Below are 20,045 nucleotides of genomic sequence, written 5' to 3'. Positions count from 1 at the left end.
CACGGGTGATCTCGCAAGGATCCAACCCGGCTTGGTGCAGAGCGCGAGCCGGATTCGCGGAGCGCAAACGGAGGGAGTTCGTGCTCCCGCTTCGCGCCTGGATGGCCATGATGAGACGTTGTTCGGCACGCACCCATATACCACACCGCCTGCGTTCGGCTGTGCTTGACTTGAACCCATTCTTCCATACTTTAATATCCAAACACAAACATGCGTGCTTGCAGCCTCCAGCAGCGACGGGCAGCGGCGCCGGTGAGCCGATTTAGGTTTGGGCTCCGTTGGCAGACATTGCGGGCGTCCACCAGACATTTGACAAAACTGATTGCGATGCTTGGCAGGCCTCTGGTGCGCGGTGCTTCGTCCCGAGCGTGCGGCCTCCTGTTGGAGTGCGCCCGGTCCGCTCGCTGCTCCACCCGACCCAGCAGGTACGGGGATGGATTCAATGCTTTGGTAGCTGCTAGATGTGCTGAACAAACCTTTATTTTCATGGCGCTTGCTTGCAGGCGTCTGTGCAGCATGCCTCCGCCCTGGTTGCTCAGGCTGTGGCTAGCCAAGCCGGCACCCCTCCGCCTCGTGCTGGAAAGAAGAAGGTCAAGAAGATGGTGGACATCACGGGCGAGGTGCTGAAGGACCTTTCCAACGGGATGTTCCAGGTGAAGCTCGAGAACGGGGTCAGCGTTATCGCGCACCTGTCGGGCAAAATTCGACAGAACCGCATTAAGGTTGTGGTGGGCGACAAGGTGACGGTGGAGCTCAGCCCTTACGACCTCACCAAGGGACGTATCACGCTCCGGCACAAACCTGGCCAGGACCCCACTGCCTCCGCCTCGAGTTCCGGTTCTGGCTCAGGGGCCCCCTAAGCGCACGACGCCCAAGGAGCTTGCTGAACAGGTGGTGTGCCGTTGCCGGTCGTGGAGTTGATGGCGGCCTTGACTGCACGCGGATGTATGGGCAGTGTGGCACGTCCGTTGCCTTGCCATGCTCCCCTCTCCGTGTCACATCTGACGTTTATCTGTTATTGCTGACAAGTTTGCAAAGTTTTGGGTTCTGTTGTTTGAGTGTTATGAGAGCTACCCCTCCATGCTCGGCACGTGCTGAAGTGCTGTGCAGCTGGAAGGCATTGGTCCACGAGCGAGAGAGCGCACGGTCGGTGGATGGGCATGAATTCGTGAGTGCGCCCTGTGCGTATGTACAGGAGCATTCGTAGGAATTAAGATTGCCTAGAGCATTGCAAGTTATCCCGCATCCTGCATTTCGCGGCAGAGAGCGTAGAGGTAGCTCATGATAAGTGACGTGCAAGGGACGTCGGCGCACTGGGCGGTTGAAAGGAAAGCCGTGAAAGTGCACACGGCCACGCATCCACCAGTGCAGCAGGATGGGCGGAGGAATCACTTGTCTGATCTTTTATGTTACAATCAGTTGATGTGGGAAAGCTTGCCAAGTCCAGGTGCGGGTAGCTGGGGTTGCGTGACAGTTCAGTGGCGGGGTGTGTGGTACGGTCGTGCCGTCGATGCAAGCTGGATGTCCTTCCCTCGCGCTTTCTTTGTAAGCCGACGCTGATGAATTGAATCATATATCATCGACTCAAAATATCATCGACTCCGCAAGTATGAAGAGCGAACAGCCGCAACAGTCGCTTAGGGGCTGGGCACTGAAGCTTGGCCTGACATGTTCGGCCGCGATGGTTGCTGAAGGGGTGACATATCCGATAGACTTGTTGAAAACCAGACTGCAACTTCAGGTGTGCACGCATCTGCAAGGATGGCACAATCGCGACCATTGTCGCTTGCAGTCGGGCAGCGTTGGACGGCTGAGCGGGCGCGAGGAATGTAGTATGGTTTATGGCTGCACATGATGAAAATGCTCCCTGCGATGCCCTGTCGTCTGGCACCCCGCCCGGACACCCGAGGCCAGCGCCAGGGGCCCCGGCCTCGCCCCGGCATGAGACCCCTCGCGAACCTGTTATACAGGGGGAGCTCGCCGCGGCCAGCTCCAGCCCAAAGTCATCAGGTCCAAAGCCGAAAGGCGCTGTAAGGCTAGCGGCGGAGCTGATCCGTCGAGAGGGCATGCGTGGCTTGTACGCCGGCCTGGCACCCGCGCTGGTCCGGCACATCTTCTACACGGGTGCGGCACCGCGCGTGCGTGTTCGCCAACGGTGCCTGTTTAGCACATGCACTCGGATAACGCGCGCGTCTACAAGTTTGGGTCCTACAGCCATAAGCTATAAATCACATGCCTGGTGTGGGGCCCGCCGCAGGCACACGGATCACGGTGTACGAGCAGCTGCGACGTAGCTACGTCGGCGGCTTGAGCTCAGGCACGTCCGGTGAGTCCGACGCTGTGACAAATGGCGATAAGGAAACGCTGAGTGAGGTGATGAAGACCTACCTGCTATCGCGTGCTACACGTATGCCCGAACACGCCATGCTCCTTGCAGGCTCGGGCGCTGGCAGCAGTAGCAGTGGCAGTGGCAGCGGCAACACCAGCAGCACCAGCACCAGCACCAGCACCAGCAGCGGTAACAGCGTCGGCCTGGGTGCGAAGCTGCTGATGGGGCTCACAGCAGGGGCGGTGGGCCAGGCTGTAGCGGTGCCGGCTGACCTGGTGAAGGTACGGGAACTAATGGATGGCAGGGGCTATTATCGACGTGCTTGAAAAAAACGCAACGCAAGCTAGGGTTGGGGCTGGGGATGTGACAAGGTTTAAGGTGCGTGGGGACTTCAAGGGCACTGGCAGACACCTGGCGTTATAGATGGTGGGAAATTAAATGTGACAGTGGACTGTGGACAGGGGCAGCTACAGCACAAACCTGTTGACGTGTCTCGTGCGTCCTGTTGAGCCGCAGGTGCGGCTTCAGGCGGAGGGGCGGCTTGTTGCGTCAGGGAAGATCCCAGCACCGCGATACAAGGTCAGTGGCTTGGGTTGACGGACGGGAAGGGCCCCATCGCAACGGCCCGCTGCCCTGAAGCTTCGTGATGTCTATTCTCCGTTTGTGCTCATGTAGGCCAGACTCTTTGCGCGTTTACACTAACAAAACAGTGACTCTCGCCGCGTGTCCATGCCATTAGCGGCTAACTGAAAGCAAGGAACAGCAGCGTGTTCATGCAAAAAGGCATTCGACGTATGTCGGCCTGGTTGCATCTACAGCGAACATCTCAGCGGAGCGAGCATGCTGGTTCCTTGTCACTTTCCCCCAAAAGACCACGCGTGTCTCCCGTATCCCACCTTGGAAGGGTACCTGGCGGGTGGGCGGGAGTTTTGCTACGTCGCGACAGGGGTGGCGGATGGTTGGGCGTGGAGTTTGTTGTTGCTATATTTATTGCGCTGTCTGATTCATGTCTGTCTCTGGTGTGTGCTGCGGACCTGCCAAGCGCGCTGCCATTGCCTCGTCGTGTCCGTGTCACAGGGCATGGGTGACTGTCTGCGGCAGATTGTGGCGCAGGAGGGCGGCATGGCGGGCCTGTGGCGCGGCGGCGGCCCGGCGGTGCAGCGCGCGGCCCTGGTGAACCTGGGTGAACTCGCCACCTACGACCAGGTGGGCTCAGAGTTTTGCGTGTGTTCGTGTGTGCATGGGCCCTACATGGGCTTGGTTTGAAGTACCCCACCCTACACCAGTGTGCGCCGCATATGCCTGCCTTGTGCTCCCTGCTAACATTCCGGCGTATGTGCCCTCTACGTTATGCCGGCCATCCATGTACAGGCCAAGCAGCTGGTGTTGGCCAGTGGTCTGACGGGCGGGCGGGACAACTTGGGGACACACACCGCAGCGTCCATGTGCAGGTGGGGGCGAGCACACCGCCACAGCCTTACAAGCGGCCTTCCGTGCGTATGCTATCTGTAACACACGCACCAAATCATTCACATGCGCGCGAGACTTTGCCTTGTGTTCTCCGAGCACACAAGAAAGGGTCGGCCTTTGGGCCGCGCTGAAGCGCTCAGCATGCACCGCTGCTGCGGCAGGCATGCCGGCTGCCCCTGCAGCCCCCCACGCAACGTCATGCACCGTCGGCTATGATCCTGCTCTTAACTGGATGTCCGGTGCCATCCCGTGCTGCAGCGGCTTATTCGCGAGTGTGGTGTCGGTGCCCGCGGATGTGGTAAAGACGCGCATGATGAGCCAGGTGGGTGTTCTACGGGAGGTTGTGTGGGTGGGTGGGATTGAATGGGTGCCGTTCAGCCCAGCGCATGCTCCTGCTAGCCAGCCATCTTCTATCCGTCTGGTGATCCGCCTCGCCCGTCCATCCTCCTCTCCTAATGCCCATCCCTTTGGGCCATTGCCTCCACACAACTCCCCTCCCTCCCTCCCTCCCTCTACCCCTCCATTCCCCCCCCCCCCCGCGCCCCGCCAGGATCCGGCCGCCCCAAAGTACCGCTCCTCTCTGGACTGCCTGGTGCGCAGTGTGCGGGCCGAGGGACTGCTGGCCCTCTACAAGGGCTTCCTGCCCACCTGGGCGCGGCTGGGGCCCTGGCAGCTTGTGTTCTGGACCAGCTATGAAGGCACCCGCGCCGCCTTCAACCTGGGCGGCTTCTGATGGCGACGGCGTTGACGAGGCGGCTGCTGAGACGGCGGCTTCCGATGTGGCGGCGGCGGCGGTCGGGCGGGCCGGCCAGGCCAGGTTGCATTGGGTGCAATGCCGTATGTGCATCGGGTGCATGGCTGCTGACGCAGCGCGCCAGCTAGGCAGGGTTTCTGAGCATAAGGCGGCAGCGGCCGGATGCAGGTCTGGTGGTGGCCTGGTGGTGGGGCTGGAGGACAGGGATAGATGTGCCGCCGCCCAAGAACTTGTATCTATCAGTGCACCGTGTGTGGTGCTGGCGCCACCGATCGCCTGGCACAGCTGCACTGACGCGAGGCCACGTGGCATCTGTTAGAGTGCCCGCAAGCAAGGCTTTGTTGTCGGGCAGATGTGTGGTTGTGCCCCTGGGATTGCTTGGGAGCCCCGAGGGGGCTGAACCGTGTATGCTTGTGTAGTCGTTCTGGATTAGGCAGAGCGGCTTGCTGGTACCGTATTCGTACACGCGTGCGTGTGTGGCATGCGTGCATGCACACAGTGATTGCTTTTTGGGCTTAAGGCGATGTAGTATGTGTTTGTGCTACGTGATTAACGCCGGAAAGTGATTGTTTGCGCCGTTAAGTTTGTCCCGTGTGCGAGTGGCTAGCTTCAACGTGAACGTCTATAGGGGGTGGCTCGAGATTAGGTGTTTAGAGTTTACAGGAAGTACGGAGTGCACGGTCTGCATGGAGGCACGGAGTGCATGGAGAGTCCAGGCCGTGTGTGCGTGGTGCGAGGTCGGTTCGCTTCCCTGTCGCATCAGGAGGCATACACGTACGACATACTTTCGGAAGCACCGTGCGTGCGTGCTTCCAGCTGTGTGCAGGGCGGGCGGCCATCTGGGCCTGGGGAAACGTGGGGAAAGTCGAGATTTATTAAATTGGGTGATGCTTTGTCCCGGTGGACATCGACAAGTGCACGGCGCCCTCCGAGCTGGCCCGCCACGCCCCTCTTTTGCATCCCACTCATGCCCCCAGCCCTCCGGACGCCGTTTGATAAGAGAACTCTTTGCCAGGGCGTGTCGCGCACGAAGTTGGAAATTTCGTATCATGAATTGGATCGTGCTTTCAAGGATTGTGGCAACCCTACCTGGCCTGCAAGCATGGTTATGTCGGCGCAGGGTTCTCGCCCTGGCTCGTGCGCGCCCATTGGGCTTTTGAATCAGTCTTTGTGACTCTACCTGTAGATGCTGTAACGTGTAGGATGAACCGGAGGCGCCGAGGCGAAGGTCGCAAGGTCGAGAGGTCGCATTCGCTGAACTTCCCTGTGCATTGTGTTTTGCACGCGAGTACTGACCGACCTGGGCTAACAAGCCCTCAAAGCATATCAATGCGATAACGTACTATCAGTAAACCCGTATACCTGACAATGCTCTAGCTTCAAGTCTTGCGCATGGCTGAACTGAGCCTTCACCGCAGCACCGCGCAGATAGAAGCCCGCGCAGATGGCGCAACAATCCAACGAACAGCTCGCTCGCTCCCTAATAGACCCCAACAAGCGGGAGGTGCTCTGGCCCGTCGTCTTCGCGGGAGTGAAGAACGTGGTCCGGGCAAACAACCTAAACAATGACACGCTAACGTGTATCAAAGGATGGCTCAAGGCAACGGACAGCCAACTGCTCATTCCGCTGCTCGGCTTGACGGTAAGGGCTTTGCGAGACAAGATCGACAGCTCGCACTAGGTTCACACCAGCTGCAGCGCTGCGTGATGCCATAGTTGCCTTTGTTTATAGGCTTCACGAAGCAGGCGGGCCGATTCAACGGTTGGTCTGCAACACCGATGTTGCCATGCGCGCAGGTGCTGCACACCATGTCGCTCAACAGCAGTGTCATTGTGCGGAACCAGATGGCGGCCCCAAAGCTATTTCATCGGCTTGAGAAGCAGCTGGCGAAGCCGCAGGGCCCACAGGTTGCCTCAGCCCTCATCCAGGTGCTGGTCGACTGGGCGCACCTTTTCGGGTGAGAGGCCCGACCCCTAGCCCCTTGCCTTGGCTGAGTGCGGGGAAGAGCTTGCCACCTACAACGCAAGGGCGTGGGTTCTGGCATCTCATTATTGCACACTTTGTTGCGGCCGGAGGGGAGGGGCCTGCGCAGTGCGGCCAGGCGCATGCGGACACCTAGCGCCCGCCTTCCCACCTCGCCACCTTCCCACCTTCCCTCTCCATCCAGACCTCGCCCCTCCCTCCCTCCCTCCCACCCTCCCAATCCCGCCCTCCCCCTCCCCTCCTCCCCCCCCTTTCCCCAATAACATATTCTCTTACACAGGCACGAGGAGCTGGGCGCGCGCAGCCGGGCGGTGCTGCAGAGCCCTCGCTACTCGGCCATGGCCTCCAGCTGCAGCCCCTCGCCCGCGGTGCTGTGCATGGGCGAGGAGATGCGGCTGGGCATTCCGCCCGTGGCGCCCATACGGGGGGAGGACTTCATCCGCTGGCTGTACCGCGGAGGTGAGCGGAGGGGGAGGAGGGAGGGAGAGGGAGAGGGAAAGGTGGGAGGGGAGAGTTGTGGTGGTATTGCATGCGTGGGTGAGTGGGGTGGTGCCCAGGGAAACGCGTTGGGCGGCGGGTGGGGTGCAAGCTGGGTGCAAGCAAGCGCGAGGCGGGCGGGGGCGGCACAAGCGCACGCAGAGTGCCGTTGCCTGGATGCGGTATGGCGGGCCCCTGAAAGCGGGCCGGACTTCAGGAAACTCTGTTGAAGGCGGCCGACCTGCCATGTAGCTGTCCTGTCTGTAGAACACCGCACACACACACAACACACACACACACACACACACTCTCTCTCTCTCTCTCCGCCACCTCACCTGCCGCGCCTGCAGCGAGCCTGGACGGCGCCTGCGGCACCGCCGCATTGGGTCTGGCGGGCGTGGCTCCGGGCCTGCCGCCACAGCAGCTGGCGGCGGCGATGGGGCTGCCAGGCGGCGCGCCGCCGCCCATTGCGTCGTACGCGGTGAGGAAGCGGGTGGGCGGCTTGGTGGGCGGGCGGCGGGGGCGGGGGCGATGGTTTGATGGTTTGGGGGCACTGGGTACCGGTTGCGGTAACAGAGGCTACGGTGGCGATTTTTTGGGGTGTGTGTTGGAAGCATACCTGGGTGGGCAGGCGGGCGGCGGCGGCGTTTGCGGTGTGTCACGCCTCCTCGTGATGCTAATGTGCGCCTGACGCAATACGCCCCGCACGCGACATCTGCACCTGACCCGCACCCGACACCGAACACCTCGTGGTGGGGGCGTGCGACACCCAACATGGTGTTTCCCGGCACCTGCTGTGCAGTCGCCGCCATAGCCTGCCAAGTTGTACCATGGCTGCACCCCGCTCCCACACGCCCGCACCCGTATCCACACGCACTCGGTTCCACACACGCACCCGGACTCACACGCACCCCGCTCCCCCACACGCGACCGCGCGCCGCAGGTCCAGCCGCTGTGTGCGCGCATGTCCGCGGACGCCGCCCGCCTTATGGCCTGTGTGGCGGCGTGTCGGGCGGCGGCGCGCTCCACGCCGCCGCGGCCGGCGGGCGAGCTGTCGGCGGCGCTGGATGCGGGGTACCGCGAGGCGGAGCGGTGCAGCCAGTGGCGGCGGCGGGTGCAGGTGGGGGAGAGGGGCGGGGGGCGGGGTTACATTCATGACTAAGTAAGAAGAAGCGAAGTTGTGGCCAGGCACATTGGTACCGCAAGTGGGGTGGGGTGGGGGTGGCGGCGGCGGATGCAGGTGGGGGAGAGGAGGGAGGGGGGTGGCGGGGCGGTGTGGTTCCAGGTCAACGAGTAGGTCGGTGTGTGTGTGGGGTGGGGGTTACATTCATGTTTATTTAAGAAGTGAAGGTGCAGCCAGGAACAGTGGGGGTGTGTGGCGGCTGCGACCGGCTGAAAGGGCAGACCATCAGGGGCCATGGGGACAGGACGGAGGGGCAGAGGCTGGGGCACGTGTACAGGGGCGCTGGGGCTTTGGGGATTTTCTGCACAAAAGAGATGCACAGGCGCTGGGCTTTGCGCCTGTGTTACGCTCTCCCTGGCCGTCTCGCCTCCCGCATAGCCGCCCTCTTGGCCCTCCTCTCCCTCCACCCCATCCCACGTCGGCCTCCCCATGCCAGCATTGCTAGCGTCCCCCAAGATTGTCTACCACCTACCACCCCCTTACCTAGTCGTGAATGTAACCCCGTCTCTTTCCTGCCCTCCCAGGACTTCACTCAGCGCTCTGACGACCCTGCCGCCATGGCGGGGGTGCTGTCGGCCACTGACATCATCAATGGCGCGCTGCAGGCCTGGCAACACTTCACAAGCCTGGAGGTAAGAGGTTTTTGCTAAGTGGGTGGTTCTTTGCAGAACTGGAAGAGGCAGGGGTGGCGGTCTATGCGACACGAAGTGATGGGGGGGCCCAAGTGCAGGGCGGGGCAAGGTGCAGGCGGGGGCAAGGTGCAAGGGGGGGGGGCAAGGTGCAGGGCGGGGCAAGGTGCAGGGCGGGGCAAGGTGCAGGGCGGGGCAAGGTGCGGGGCGGGGCAAGGTGCGGGGCTGGGTAAGGTGCGGGCCGGGGCAAGGGCAGGCGGGTTGGACTTCGTTTCACCAGTTCGGGGCAGTGGCTAGTCAGCCGCTGTCGGGTGTGCGGGTCGCGTGTTGCATTCATCCCGGGGGCGGTGTGCTTGATGTACGGTTGGATGTCAATGACTGTGTGACATGTTTGCCTGTCATGACAGGTACATGCACATTACACACACACACACACATGCATCGCATACACTGTCCTACGCGTAATGTTTTCCTTGTGCTCTTTAACACACATGCAGGTGTACCATTCCATGCGGATAGTGGTGCCGCCCATGCCGCCCGAACCCGTGGGTTCGTCCTCAGCAGCCTCCGCCGCCGCCGCGGGCCCCCGGCGGCCTCCTGGTGTGGGGCCGTCCATCGACGACTTGCTCGGCATGGGCAGCGGCGGCGTCGGGGCGGCGGCGGCGGCGCGGCCCGTGGCGGCGGCGGCTGCGGCGGCGGCGCCAGCAGTGGCCTCGCCTTTCGATCCGTTTGGTGTGGGGCCGGTAGCGCAGCCTGCCAGCGGCAGCAGCAGCTCTGCCGGGTTCGCAAGCAACCCTTTCGCGGCGGCATCAGCATCACTGGGCAGCGGCGGCGCGGCGGGCGGGGCGGCGGCGGCGGCAACGGGACTAGGCGCCGGCGCGGGCGCGCCGGTTGCAGGAGTGGCGGCAGTAGCAGGGACGGCCGCGATGGTGGCGGCAATGGGATCGGCCGCAGTGCGCACGCCCAGCACGCACCGGGCGAACCCCAGCTTGGCGGATTGGGACCCGTTCGGAGAGCCCGCGTTCCCACAGGCTGCCGCTTCCGGCGGCGCCGCCACCGCCGCCGCTGCCACGGCCGCCGCCGCGGCGCACGTGCCGCATCTACAGCCGCACCCATTCACGGCAACAGCCGCCTCGAATCTAGGGCCAGCAGCCGGGGCGGCGGCGCAGCCGCCGGCCTCGCTGACGCTGCCGGCGGCGGCATCTGGGGCCGGGTCCTCCTTCTCCCGCCACAGCGCCGCCAGCGCCAGCTGGGCTCTGTTTGGAGACGACGTCGCAACGCCCACGCCGGAATCCGGAGCCGGCGGCGGCGGCGGCGGCGGCGCCACCCGCCCGGGGTCGCTTAGTAACGCCGCCGCCGCCGTCGCCGCCGTCTCGAGCATGCCGTACAGTCCTGCGGTGTCGTACGTGTCGCACACGTCGGCGTCGCACGCCAGCGGCGTGCTGCCGTCGCCGGCTGCGTCCGTGGCGTCGGTGACGTCGACTCCCACGGGGGGTCACGGCGGCGGCGGCGGCGGCGGTGCCTTCTCGGCAGCGGCGCTCGGGGCGGCAGGGGCTGCGGGTGCAGGCAGTGGTGGCGGCGTCGGCAGCGGCGGGTATTCGCCGCCGCCACAGATGGCGGGCCTTGGTGACGGGCCTGCAGCAGGGAGTGCAGCGGCAGCGACGTCAACGTCGACGTCGATGCTAGCGGCGACAGCGGCAGCTGGGCAGCTGCCACGTGCCGCCGCAGCCGCCGCCGCCGCCACGCCGCAGCCGCCCAGCACGGCGCCGCCAGCCAGCGGCGCGCGGCCGCAGGCCGGCGGAGCGCCCGCTGCCAGTTCTGCAGCCGCAGCGGCGGCGGGTGTTGGTGCGGGTGCGGGTCCGGGTGCGGGTGCGGGTGCGAGCACAGCATCGGGACAGCCGCTGGGCGCATCGGCGTCGGTGCCGGCGCACGCCAACGGCCACCACGCAGCAGGCGCGACGGCGGCGGGGGCGGAGGCAGCAGCAGGCGGGGCCGCGGCGTTGGCCCGCAGCGCCACCAGTCCCCTGCACACCACCTCTACGGGGTCAGCGGCAACACCCGCGGCACCGGCGGCAGCACCTGCCGCCACCTCCACCTCTAGGCCTGCTGCTGCTGCGGGTGCGGGTGCGGGTGCCGCGGGTGCTGGTGCGTTGGACTGGCGGCCGGAGTTTGAGCGGCTGGCGGCGGACCTGCGAGCGCTGGCAGGGCCGGCAGCAGCAGCGGGCAGCGCCGGGCAGCAGCAGGCGACTAAGCAGGATACAAGAGCGGAGGGAGGCGGCGAAGGTGCAGGGCGGGGCGGGGGCGGGGGTGGGGGCGGCGGGGGCTTGCAGCTGCCGGCGGTGTTGGCGCGTGTGCAGGCGTTGTGCGAGGCGCTGGCGGCCGCACATGCGCAGCAGCTGGCGGCGGTGCAGTCGGCGCACGTGAGCGAGGTGCGGGAGGTCAAGTGCGCCGCGATTGCGAGGCTGCGCGAGCTTTCCCAGCAGTCGCAGCAGCACCCGCCACAACAGGTGCCGCAGGTGCCGCAGCAGGTATCGCACGCGGCGGGTGGCAATGGAGCGGGCGGGATGCAGGCAGCTGCAGCTGGTGGAGGCGGCGGTAATGGAGGCGGTAATGGTGGCGGTGGTGGTGGAGGCGGCGGAGGCGCCGGCGGGCCGACCATTGTGGGGCCGCTGACGCAGGGCCTGTCGCACAACCAGCAATTCCTGGCGCAGCACCTGCAGCAGCAGCAGCAGCAACTCGCGGGTGTGGGGCAGGGGGCGGGAGCTGCGGCAGCAGGTGCAGGAGCGGTTGGCGCAGGGTGGCAGCAGGACGCGGCGGCGGGCAGGGGCGCGGCGAACGGGGGCCTGCCGCAGCAGGCGGGCGGCGGTGGGGCGGGCACAGCAGCGGGCGCGGCGGTGCGCGCGGCGGGGATAACCAACTTCTCGTTGATCTGATGTGGCTGCCTGTGAGTTACTGATGTCGGCTGGGCTCCTGCAGATTGTAGAGCTGCGCTGCTGATGGGGCTGCTGTTGAGCGCAGGGTAGATGTCCATTCTGGTGCATGTAAACTTAGGACGCGGACCGAATACGCCGACCGGATGCTGCCACTGGGCATACACACGCACATACCGTACACACAGGCAGTGCTGGGTGGGCAGCTGTCGTACGTGGGCAATGTGGGCCCAACGCACGTGCTGGCCCCGGAGGTGCACAGCTTGTGTGTGTGTGTGATGCCGCTACCGCCGTGCCTTGCGTTTGGCCCGGGGTGGGGGGGGGTTGTAAATACCAGCCCAAACTAAACCAAAACCAACGAAAACGAGAGTGCAGGCAGAGGCGTTAGTTGCGAGCGATAATACTTATGGGATGTGGGTCGAGGCGTCGTGGAGCAGCAGGACGAGCGGCGCCGGCGAGAAATGTCGCCGCCCGGGCTCGGTGACGCGCACAACAGCACAAGACAGGCACGCGGACGCGACAAGCAAAACCCACGACTTACCTGGCGACCAGGAAAGCAGCCCCGACGCCAGGCAGGGAGCGTCGGGCCAGGAGCACGACATGGCAAAAATCGGAAGGGCAGGGCACAGTGAAAGGGCCGAGGCGTGTCGGCAGTAGGATAAAGAAGGGATAACAAAGACAAGACTACACACAAGCCCAGGCGGCGAAAGAGGCAGAGAGGGCGTGAGGCAAGGGTTAAGAGGTAGATGCGGGAGGCATGGGGACCAGTTAGGGGAGAGATGACGGGGTGCTGGGCAGTGTGCGGGCCGCGTACGGCTCCCCACAGGCACTGCCAGCCTGGATGCCCCGCACGCAGAGGGGGCACCCAGATGCAGGGATGGTTAGTCGGGAGGAAGGGCGGGGCAGGCAGGTGGCGCGCACAGGCAGGTGACACGGCGGGCCGTCAGGGAATGTCAGCAGGTACTCACGGGGTGTTGGCGGGCGGGGGAATAAAATAATGCTAAGGGGCTAGGGTAGTCCGGCAGCCGGCGGTGGGGCAGGTGGCGGCGCGCCACGAAGGTAGACATGGAGCCGGGCGAGGAGGTCAAGGGGTTGATGGGGCTGGGTAGGGGGGGCGGGGGGCTCCGGGTGACCACGGCGGACGAAGTAGAACAGGTGGGGGTTACGCCAGAGAAGGGTGGTGAATTGGCGGAACATGCACGGCCGGGAGTAGCCTTGCGCACTGAGGGCGGCCACCAGCTGTGCGGCCTCGTAGGCAAAGTTTTCCACGCACGTGATGACGCGGGCCAGGCGATGAAACTGGCTGACGAAGATGTTCCGCTTGCACTGCTCATTGACGGAGGAGTGGCGGGCGACGAAACGGGAGAGGCGGACCCCACCAAAGGCTGGCTGCTCACGCTTGTCGTACAGCTGGGTGACGATCCAGCAGCGGCCCAGGTGCACGGTGGAGCAGAGGAGGACGTCGAGGAAGGGGACGCAGGAGGGCGGGAGGTGGGGGTGGGACTGCTCAGGGACAGCCAGGGCCGGTGGGTAGAGGCCACGGAGGCCCTCATAGGACTGGGAGGTGTAGAGCAGGTGCTTAAGCCAGGGGTTGTTAAGGCATAACAGGTCGTCCGGGAACCGCCGACTGAGCCGGAACCGCCGCAGGATGGCACGTTGGGTGGGGTTGAGGGTGCCGATGCGGGACTGGCATAGGAACTCAAACTCATACCAGCCCAGGAAGAGGTTGGCAATGAAGGGGGCAGCAGAGATGCCCATGGGGATGCCACAGATCTGCCGGACGAGCGCAGGCCCAAAGCGGATGAAGGTGGAGGAGAGGAGCACATCGAGGAAGATGTTGCAGAAATCCGTGACAGTGAACTCGGGGGTGACGGACTCGGCGCCAGCATGGTAGCGCGTGGGGGCACTACCACCGGCCTTGAAGGTGACGACGTGGTCGGGCTTAGACCCCGGCTTGGCGGGATCAGGCGGGTAGGAGAGGACATGGATGATGGGGCAAGTGGCCAGGCTGCGATGGAGGAGGCGGGAGAGGGTGTTGCGCAGGTCGGCATGTGGTAGGTTGGTGTAGAGGCGACTGAAGTCGCGTGCGGCGTGCGGGAAGGCGCGGTCAGGGGGGAACTGGGCGGCGTTGTGCTGGCGGACCAGGGCCATGACGGCGTTGGAGGAGAGGCAGAGCCAGGGGTCGGAGCCAGGGAGCGCAGCGTGCCACATGGCATTGAACTCAACGGCGGCAGCGCGCAGGACGGCGGTGGCCAGGTCGCTGAGCTCCGTGACGGGGCAGCGCTGGGAGCAGGCCAGGTAGCGCATGGATGGCGGCTGCTTGTGCATCTTGAGGGTGCCGGCGTAGTAGGCGGGGGGGAGGGTGGTTTGCAGCTGGAGGCGCCAAGGGGCCAGGCGGGTGTTTTGGGCAGCGTAGAAGGAGTCACGGGCGGCAGCAGTGCCGGGCTCGTAATACGCAGGGACGGCGGGGGGCGCCGGTGGGATGAACTCAGGCGCGTAAGCAGCGAAGGCGGCGGCGTCAGAGGCGGCGGCGGTGTCACGGCTGGTAAAGGTGGTGGTGGCGTTGGTGAGGGCGGCAAGCTCCGCGGCAGTGACGGCGTCATGGGCAGGGGCTTGTGCGCGGGTGCGGCGCGCGAGCGGAGGGATGAGGATGGAGGGGAGGTAGGGGGCATCAGGGGGCGCGGGGCCGGCGGGGGCGGCGGCGGCGGCAGCGGGCGGGGGGGCGGGGGGCGGGGCGGGGGCGCCAGGCGGGGCGATGAGGGCGTTGTGACAGCCAAGGTCGCGCATGCACTGCTCGGCATAGAATTTCTTGCAGACCAGCTGAAAAGTGGAGCTGCTTTTGTCGGTGACGGTGATGATGAAGTCGTCGCACCGGGTGTGCAGGTCGGCAAGGTCCGAGTGGGAGAGGACGGGCCAGAAGAACTGGTGCGGCTCAGCGTCCGCAATATGTGCCGCAAGCGCGTCCACAAGCTCATGGGCCCAGCGGGAGGTTTGCGCGGCGGCGGCGCCTTGCTGCTGGGCGAGCTGCCGCGTAAACCTGAGGGCGCTGCTGCGGACGGCAGCGAGCACGGCAGGCACGTCGTCGACGGGTCGGTGAGGCCGGTACCGGCCGCCGTAATTCCAGAAGGCGTGGATGCCGTCAGGGAGGGCGGTGTAGGGGCTGGTAGACATGACGTGGGGGATACCAGGGGGGCAGAGACCCGGGGACTGAGCGCACGCGCAGGGAGTGGCGGGGTCCACCAGATGGGCGTACTGGGCGGCGGTAAGGCGGCGGGCGAACTCATCATAGGTGCAGAAGAGCTTGTGCAGGGGTTCGTCGGGGGACCAGTGGATGGGCGGCCGCGGGCAGCCGGCAGGAAGGGGGATGGAGTCGAGGATGCGGTGGAGGTCGGGCATGGAGATGAGTTGCCGGAGGCCAGGGGGCAGCCATAGGCGGTGGTTGAAGGAGGGGCGGCCCACGCCCTGTTCGGCGGCGAGGATGGCGTCGGCGACCGGGGTAAGCAGCCATTCGTGGAAATCCGGGTCGGTACCGAGGGCGGCCGGGGGGTGGTACGTGAGGTAAGCGTAGAGGCGGTGAAGGGTGCAGCGCCCATAGGATGCGAAGTAGGTGGCGGGGAAGGGGCCGTAGGCGCGGTACTGGTGCTGCAGGTGGAGGAGGCGCCGACGCATGTCCCGGGCGGCGAACCACCGACGCCGGGGTGCGCCAGCTGGCGGGAGAGGGTCGCCCTCGAAGACAGGCGGCCCCGGGGATTGCGCCAAGGAGTGGGACTCGTAGTGGTCGTTGAGGCCGTCGGGGTGGAGGCGGTGGTGTGAGCGCAGGCGCTGGACCCACACCATTTCGAGGTCTTTAGCACGCCGCAGCCAGTGGGTGCTAGCAGGTAGCTTAAGGAGCTCGAGGGGGATGACGCAGAGGCGGTCGACGCCGTGGGTGTAGAGGTGGCTGTGGAAGAGGCAGTGCTTGCCCGGTGGTGTGTAGGCCGCCTCGCTGACGTGCTGCTGAAGGCGCGCCAGGCAGGTCTTGGTGGTGTGTCCGACGTAAATGGGGATAGCGGCCCGACGTCCCCGCCGTAGGGGGCGAGGGAGGGAGAAGGCTGCGTAGATGACGCCGCTGATGTGGAGGGGATTGAGCCGGAGCGTGCCAAGCTCGGCGGGGCTGACGAAGCGGGCCCGAAGCGCTTCGATGTGTGCCAGCGCTGGACTGCGTCCCGCCAGCTGCGTAGGGTTAACCAAGCTGTGAATGCGCCTAGAAACCATGGGGGCATGACTGGGGGCGGAGGGTGGAGTGCAGCCACGTGCGCGCCACATGTTTATCCTGGGTATGTCCCTGGCGACACGGCTTACAGCGTACCTTGAACGACGACTCAGCCTGACTCAGCGTGTCGCACCGTGCGCACCGTGAACGCAACACCAGGCATGGTACGGGCGACCGCCACGGGGCACGTGCACAACACCCTTGCTGGCGCTGCCGACGGAGCTGGTGCAGGCAAGGCCTTCAATGAGACCGCGTAGCACCGGCGTCCGGCGATGCGTAAAACAGAAACGCCCGGAGGTCCGCCACAAGGCCCTGCTGCTGAGGCTGTGCTGGCGGCAGGGCGGCTGTTGGTTGGGGTTGTCAGGAGAGCAGGGGGGGGCCGGGCTCGCTGTGAATGAAGGCGTCATCGGGGCGCCATCGGGGCTGTGCCGGGGCAGCACGGCTTCTGAAGTGCGCCATTCCTATCTGCTCACCAGTAACGTGTAGGTGGTACTGCAGTAGAGCATCGCGACAGTACAGCACACACACTTCAACTTCATGGCGATGAAAAGGACCCACTGGTCGGGTGTGACACGGCACGCACGCTCACGCGCCAGGACACGACACCTGCTTTATACCTCGCCCTTCATCGCGCTAGCAACCCCATTGTCTCATCAATACATGGCAACACATGTCACCCACCCCTTCAATCGCTGCCCGCGACCGTTTGCAGTCACGGCCACCCTGCCGCTTACCCCACTTCAGGCAATCCCGTTCACATGGCCACATGGCAACACATGGTCACCATGTGTCCCTTCATGTCAACACGCCAGCACAAGCCCCCACCTACCCCGCACACCAGGTGCCACAACCGCGGCATTGCACACGCCAAAACTGCGAATGCGGCCACACCCCGAACTTCCCTTGCCCTCAGCCCTCACGGCACGCCTCAAAGCCCGCTACCCCCAAGTCACTACCGCTGCACCGCTGCCATCACCGCTGCCATCACCGCTGCCATCACCGCTTGCCATTGAGCGGGTTGCTGCCGCAGCCCCTGCACGGCTGGGTGGCCGCCGTCAGCATTTGGTCCAAACCCGCCGTCAGCGCCGACACCACCTGGGCCTGTGCAATAGAGTGTGTGTGTGTATTGTTAGTCACGCACGAAGGCAAAGCGTCGGCACTGTCTGTATCTTTGCTGTGCGCAAGTGTGCACCAAAGCAGTACACAAAAGAGGGCCGAGACGCTAGCTACTAGCCAACAATTCGGGTGTGCACATAGAGCTTTGCATCTGACTCCCAAAACCCACTGCACACGCGCACCATACACCATGCACCGTGCACGTACGCCTTACGGCCGTACCCACCCCTTACCTTTCCACGCACGCACGCACGCACGCACCCACCCACCCCACAACCTATGGTGGCGTAACTGCTTCCTTACGGGATTGGTTCAGTGTTAGCACCACCCGACCCCAACCCAACCCACACACACACACATACACACATACATACACACACACACACACACACACACACACACACACACACACACACACCTGCACGCCAGGCGCTACGACCTCGCAGTAGGCCGGATGCGCCGTCAGCCCCCTCAGAGTGCTCAGCAGCCCCTGCGCGCACGTGACCGCGAAAGTGCGGCACCTGCCGAGGACGCAGCCGCCACCGCACGTAATGCAAACGCTACCGGTGCCGCCGCCGCCGCCAAACACGTTTCCACCGCCGCCGCCGCCGCCAAACAGGTTACCGCCTCCAACGCCGCCGCCGCCCGCCCCCGGCCCTTGCGGCATAAAGCCAAGGCCGCCGCCAGGAGCGCCCGGAGCAGCGGGCTGCTACGGCGGAGGCCAGGCCCCCAGCGGCTGCGGCTGTGGCTGCGGCTGCGGCGCCAGTGACAGCCCTGTCAGCGGCCGCAGCGCTGTCGCCAGAGCCATGCAGATGGGCGCGACGTGTTGCGGCACGCCGCCGCCGCCGCCGCCGCCGGCACGAAGGCAGCCGACGCCAGCCTGCAAGCCGCCAAGACCACCACCACCACCACCCGTGCCGCTGCCACCGCCATCGCCAGCGCCACTCCCCCCAGCCCCGGCAGTAGCACCGCTCCCCGCCGCCCCGGCAGTAGCACCGCTCCCCGCCGCCCCGGCAGTAGCACCGCTCCCCGCCGCCCCGGCAGTAGCCTGTTTGAAGTAGCGCTCCAACAGGGAGGCGGCGTGCAGCAGGTTCTGGGGCGAGGCCAGCGGCGCCGTCAGGCTCATGGCGTATACGTTGGCGGTTAGGAACCAGGCGCAGTAGTTTCGTACGGCGGGCATGTCGTACTTGTCGGCCAGGTGGCACAGGCCCGCCACGTTGGACTGGGGAAGGAGGGGGCGGGAGAGGGGAGGGGCGCAGGGCGAGGGGCGTTAGGGTAGGGGGAAGCCATAAATGGAGCTGGCATTTGGGGCGGGGCGGGAGAGGTAGGGAGGTTGGCGCGTGGTACCGGTAGGCGGTAGTTAGGGCACAGCACGGTGGGCCAGTTCTTCGCATTGCAGCGTGCCTAGTATGAATGTTGTGTGCGTGATGTCGGGGCCGCTGAGCGTGCCGTCACAGGCTGGTACGGCACGTCACAGTACGCTGACGCAATCGCAATCACCGTTTCAAAGTTACACCCGCTCTTCCTTAACCCCCGACCTCCCATTTCCGTCCCCTCCCGCTCCCCAGGTTGGCGGTCCGGCCCTGTTCTATCTCTTCCCCTGTTCTCCTCCGCCTCCCCTTCCCTTCCCTTCCCTTCTCCCTCCCTCCACAACCCCCCCTTCCTGCCTTTCGCTCCGCGCTCACCCAGCTAATGGCCTGCAGCGGGTTGCCCCGGTGCTGCAGCAGCGCCAGCGCCAGCTTCCAGTCAGCTGCGCTGTCGCTCAGCATACGGAGCTCCTGCGGCGCCGCAGGCGCCGCAGCAGCCCCCTCGACCTTGATGCCATCCACATTACGGCCGCACGCCGACTCGATCAGCGCTTGCAGCCGTAACGGGCGACGTGTACCACAGCAGTGCCCTGTCCACCGCCAGGCGTTCGGGGGCGGCCCCTGTGCTGAAGACCAGCGTGATGACGGCGCTACCAGGGCAGCAGGAGGGCGGGCCGGGCTCGGGATGCGCGGGTGCGCCCGCCCGGCTGTCAAGCTCGGCCTCTAAATCCGTCGGCCCGGCATAGGCCATGTGTCCAAAAGCGGGAGCTACAAAATATTGGGTCGGCAAGCGACTGGGATTGTGGAAATAGCGAAGCGGCAATGAGCACCCGGACTGCATGCACATGTACGAGGCAGTGAGGCGCCGCCCCCCCCCCCCGTTCCCTGCAACAAGACTTCCCACAACACCGCGGGAAGCACTGCGGAAGGAGCAGTCACGCAGCCGCAACAGCTGCACGTGCCCGGGTGCGCCTGGTGCTCAGCACGGGGCTGTCGGGCCTGCCGGCTAGCACCTAATCTGCACCGTCTGTGCTCCATTCAGCAGATGAGACGACGGCAGGTCATGTCAATGTGCTGCCATCATGTACGAGGCAGTGAGGCGGCGAGGCAGTGAAGCGGTGGGCAGAGGCATGTCGCACTGCATATATAGATATTCACAGCTACACCAGCACACAGGAGAGCGTGACATACTATGGCCGCGCCTGTTGTGAGCGCCCAGCGCGGCCCAAGCGTTACACCGACTCCCGGCCTCAGCCGGGAGCTACGTGACCACGGTGCCACACAATACAAAAACACAGGCACAATCAAGTGCAACATGCTGCGTGCGATCAAGGAGCGCGACGAGGGCGACGCCTCGGGCTCGTCCAAAGAAGGGCGTTAATGTTGTGCTGCTGCTGGCGCTCGCGCTGGTGGCCGCCGCTCGCTGCGCGGCCACGAGCTGTGGGCTTCAGGCCCGCGTTATGGCGCTGCAGTTCCGCGCCAATCGCGCGGTGGCGACAGGCGCCAAGCTGTCAAGTTTCCACCGCGACCTGCCGAACCAGGTGAGCTCAAGTCGATGTCCGCTCGCGATGTCCGCTCGCGATGTCCGCTCGCGATGTCCGCTCACGCACTGCT

General features: G+C 65.1%; 5 protein-coding genes across 5 annotated transcripts in view; 3 read left to right on the top strand and 2 right to left on the bottom strand.

The window, feature by feature from the left end:
* Window positions 1–109: 109 nt before the first annotated feature.
* On the top strand, window positions 110–1,561 carry CHLRE_04g218700v5 (uncharacterized protein). The gene is made up of 3 exons (XM_043061845.1): window positions 110–252; window positions 339–425; window positions 504–1,561. The coding sequence occupies exons 1-3, from the start codon at window positions 211–213 to the stop codon at window positions 858–860; spliced, it is 486 nt and encodes a 161-aa protein (XP_042925197.1). The 5' UTR covers window positions 110–210; the 3' UTR covers window positions 861–1,561.
* A 48-nt stretch (window positions 1,562–1,609) lies between these two features.
* CHLRE_04g218650v5 (uncharacterized protein) lies at window positions 1,610–5,760 on the top strand. Its single transcript, XM_043061844.1, has 9 exons — window positions 1,610–1,741; window positions 1,971–2,124; window positions 2,258–2,326; window positions 2,438–2,610; window positions 2,846–2,908; window positions 3,407–3,535; window positions 3,701–3,780; window positions 4,058–4,121; window positions 4,350–5,760. Exons 1-9 carry the CDS (start codon window positions 1,682–1,684, stop codon window positions 4,530–4,532), a joined length of 975 nt encoding a protein of 324 aa, XP_042925196.1. The 5' UTR covers window positions 1,610–1,681; the 3' UTR covers window positions 4,533–5,760.
* An 89-nt stretch (window positions 5,761–5,849) lies between these two features.
* Window positions 5,850–12,098, top strand: CHLRE_04g218600v5 (uncharacterized protein). Its single transcript, XM_043061843.1, has 7 exons — window positions 5,850–6,195; window positions 6,351–6,511; window positions 6,818–6,996; window positions 7,365–7,495; window positions 7,958–8,134; window positions 8,722–8,829; window positions 9,324–12,098. The coding sequence occupies exons 1-7, from the start codon at window positions 5,998–6,000 to the stop codon at window positions 11,757–11,759; spliced, it is 3,390 nt and encodes a 1,129-aa protein (XP_042925195.1). The 5' UTR covers window positions 5,850–5,997; the 3' UTR covers window positions 11,760–12,098.
* Window positions 12,099–12,747: 649 nt separating this feature from the next.
* CHLRE_04g218550v5 (uncharacterized protein) lies at window positions 12,748–15,979 on the bottom strand. The gene has a single exon (XM_043061842.1). It carries the CDS (start codon window positions 15,591–15,593, stop codon window positions 12,765–12,767), a length of 2,829 nt encoding a protein of 942 aa, XP_042925194.1. The 5' UTR covers window positions 15,594–15,979; the 3' UTR covers window positions 12,748–12,764.
* A 468-nt stretch (window positions 15,980–16,447) lies between these two features.
* The window catches only part of CHLRE_04g218526v5 (uncharacterized protein), a 5,622-nt gene continuing 2,024 nt past the window's right edge, over window positions 16,448–20,045 (bottom strand). Inside the window, exons 2-5 of the mRNA XM_043061841.1 lie at window positions 18,810–18,902; window positions 17,852–18,346; window positions 17,543–17,614; window positions 16,448–17,109 (exon numbers count right to left, since the gene is read on the bottom strand). Of these exons, the coding sequence (XP_042925193.1) occupies window positions 17,005–17,109; window positions 17,543–17,614; window positions 17,852–18,346; window positions 18,810–18,893 (756 nt within the window). The 5' untranslated portion in view covers window positions 18,894–18,902 and the 3' untranslated portion in view covers window positions 16,448–17,004. The remainder of the gene's footprint in view (window positions 17,110–17,542; window positions 17,615–17,851; window positions 18,347–18,809; window positions 18,903–20,045) is intronic.

This window comes from Chlamydomonas reinhardtii, chromosome 4 (assembly GCF_000002595.2).
Source record: "Chlamydomonas reinhardtii strain CC-503 cw92 mt+ chromosome 4, whole genome shotgun sequence".
NCBI lineage: Eukaryota > Viridiplantae > Chlorophyta > Chlorophyceae > Chlamydomonadales > Chlamydomonadaceae > Chlamydomonas > Chlamydomonas reinhardtii.
The sequence above is the reverse complement of the archived record's forward strand: the minus strand, read 5'-3'. Positions and strand labels throughout refer to the sequence as shown.

What these genes read in the sequence shown, in the direction of transcription:
- CHLRE_04g218700v5 (XM_043061845.1), top strand. Translation starts at nt 211, where the DNA reads ATGCGTGCTTGCAGCCTCCAGCAGCGACGGGCAGCGGCGCCG. An exon ending in AGCGACGGGCAGCGGCGCCG is followed by an intron (nt 253 to 338) that starts GTGAGCCGATTT and finishes GATGCTTGGCAG; the next exon opens with GCCTCTGGTGCGCGGTGCTT. An exon ending in TGCTCCACCCGACCCAGCAG is followed by an intron (nt 426 to 503) that starts GTACGGGGATGG and finishes GCTTGCTTGCAG; the next exon opens with GCGTCTGTGCAGCATGCCTC.
- CHLRE_04g218650v5 (XM_043061844.1), top strand. Translation starts at nt 1,682, where the DNA reads ATGGTTGCTGAAGGGGTGACATATCCGATAGACTTGTTGAAAACCAGA. An exon ending in AACTCGCCACCTACGACCAG is followed by an intron (nt 3,536 to 3,700) that starts GTGGGCTCAGAG and finishes ATCCATGTACAG; the next exon opens with GCCAAGCAGCTGGTGTTGGC. An exon ending in ACCGCAGCGTCCATGTGCAG is followed by an intron (nt 3,781 to 4,057) that starts GTGGGGGCGAGC and finishes CCCGTGCTGCAG; the next exon opens with CGGCTTATTCGCGAGTGTGG.
- CHLRE_04g218600v5 (XM_043061843.1), top strand. Translation starts at nt 5,998, where the DNA reads ATGGCGCAACAATCCAACGAACAGCTCGCTCGCTCCCTAATAGACCCC. An exon ending in TTCCGCTGCTCGGCTTGACG is followed by an intron (nt 6,196 to 6,350) that starts GTAAGGGCTTTG and finishes CCATGCGCGCAG; the next exon opens with GTGCTGCACACCATGTCGCT. An exon ending in AACACTTCACAAGCCTGGAG is followed by an intron (nt 8,830 to 9,323) that starts GTAAGAGGTTTT and finishes ACACACATGCAG; the next exon opens with GTGTACCATTCCATGCGGAT.
- CHLRE_04g218550v5 (XM_043061842.1), bottom strand. Translation starts at nt 15,593, where the DNA reads ATGGTGTGGGTCCAGCGCCTGCGCTCACACCACCGCCTCCACCCCGAC.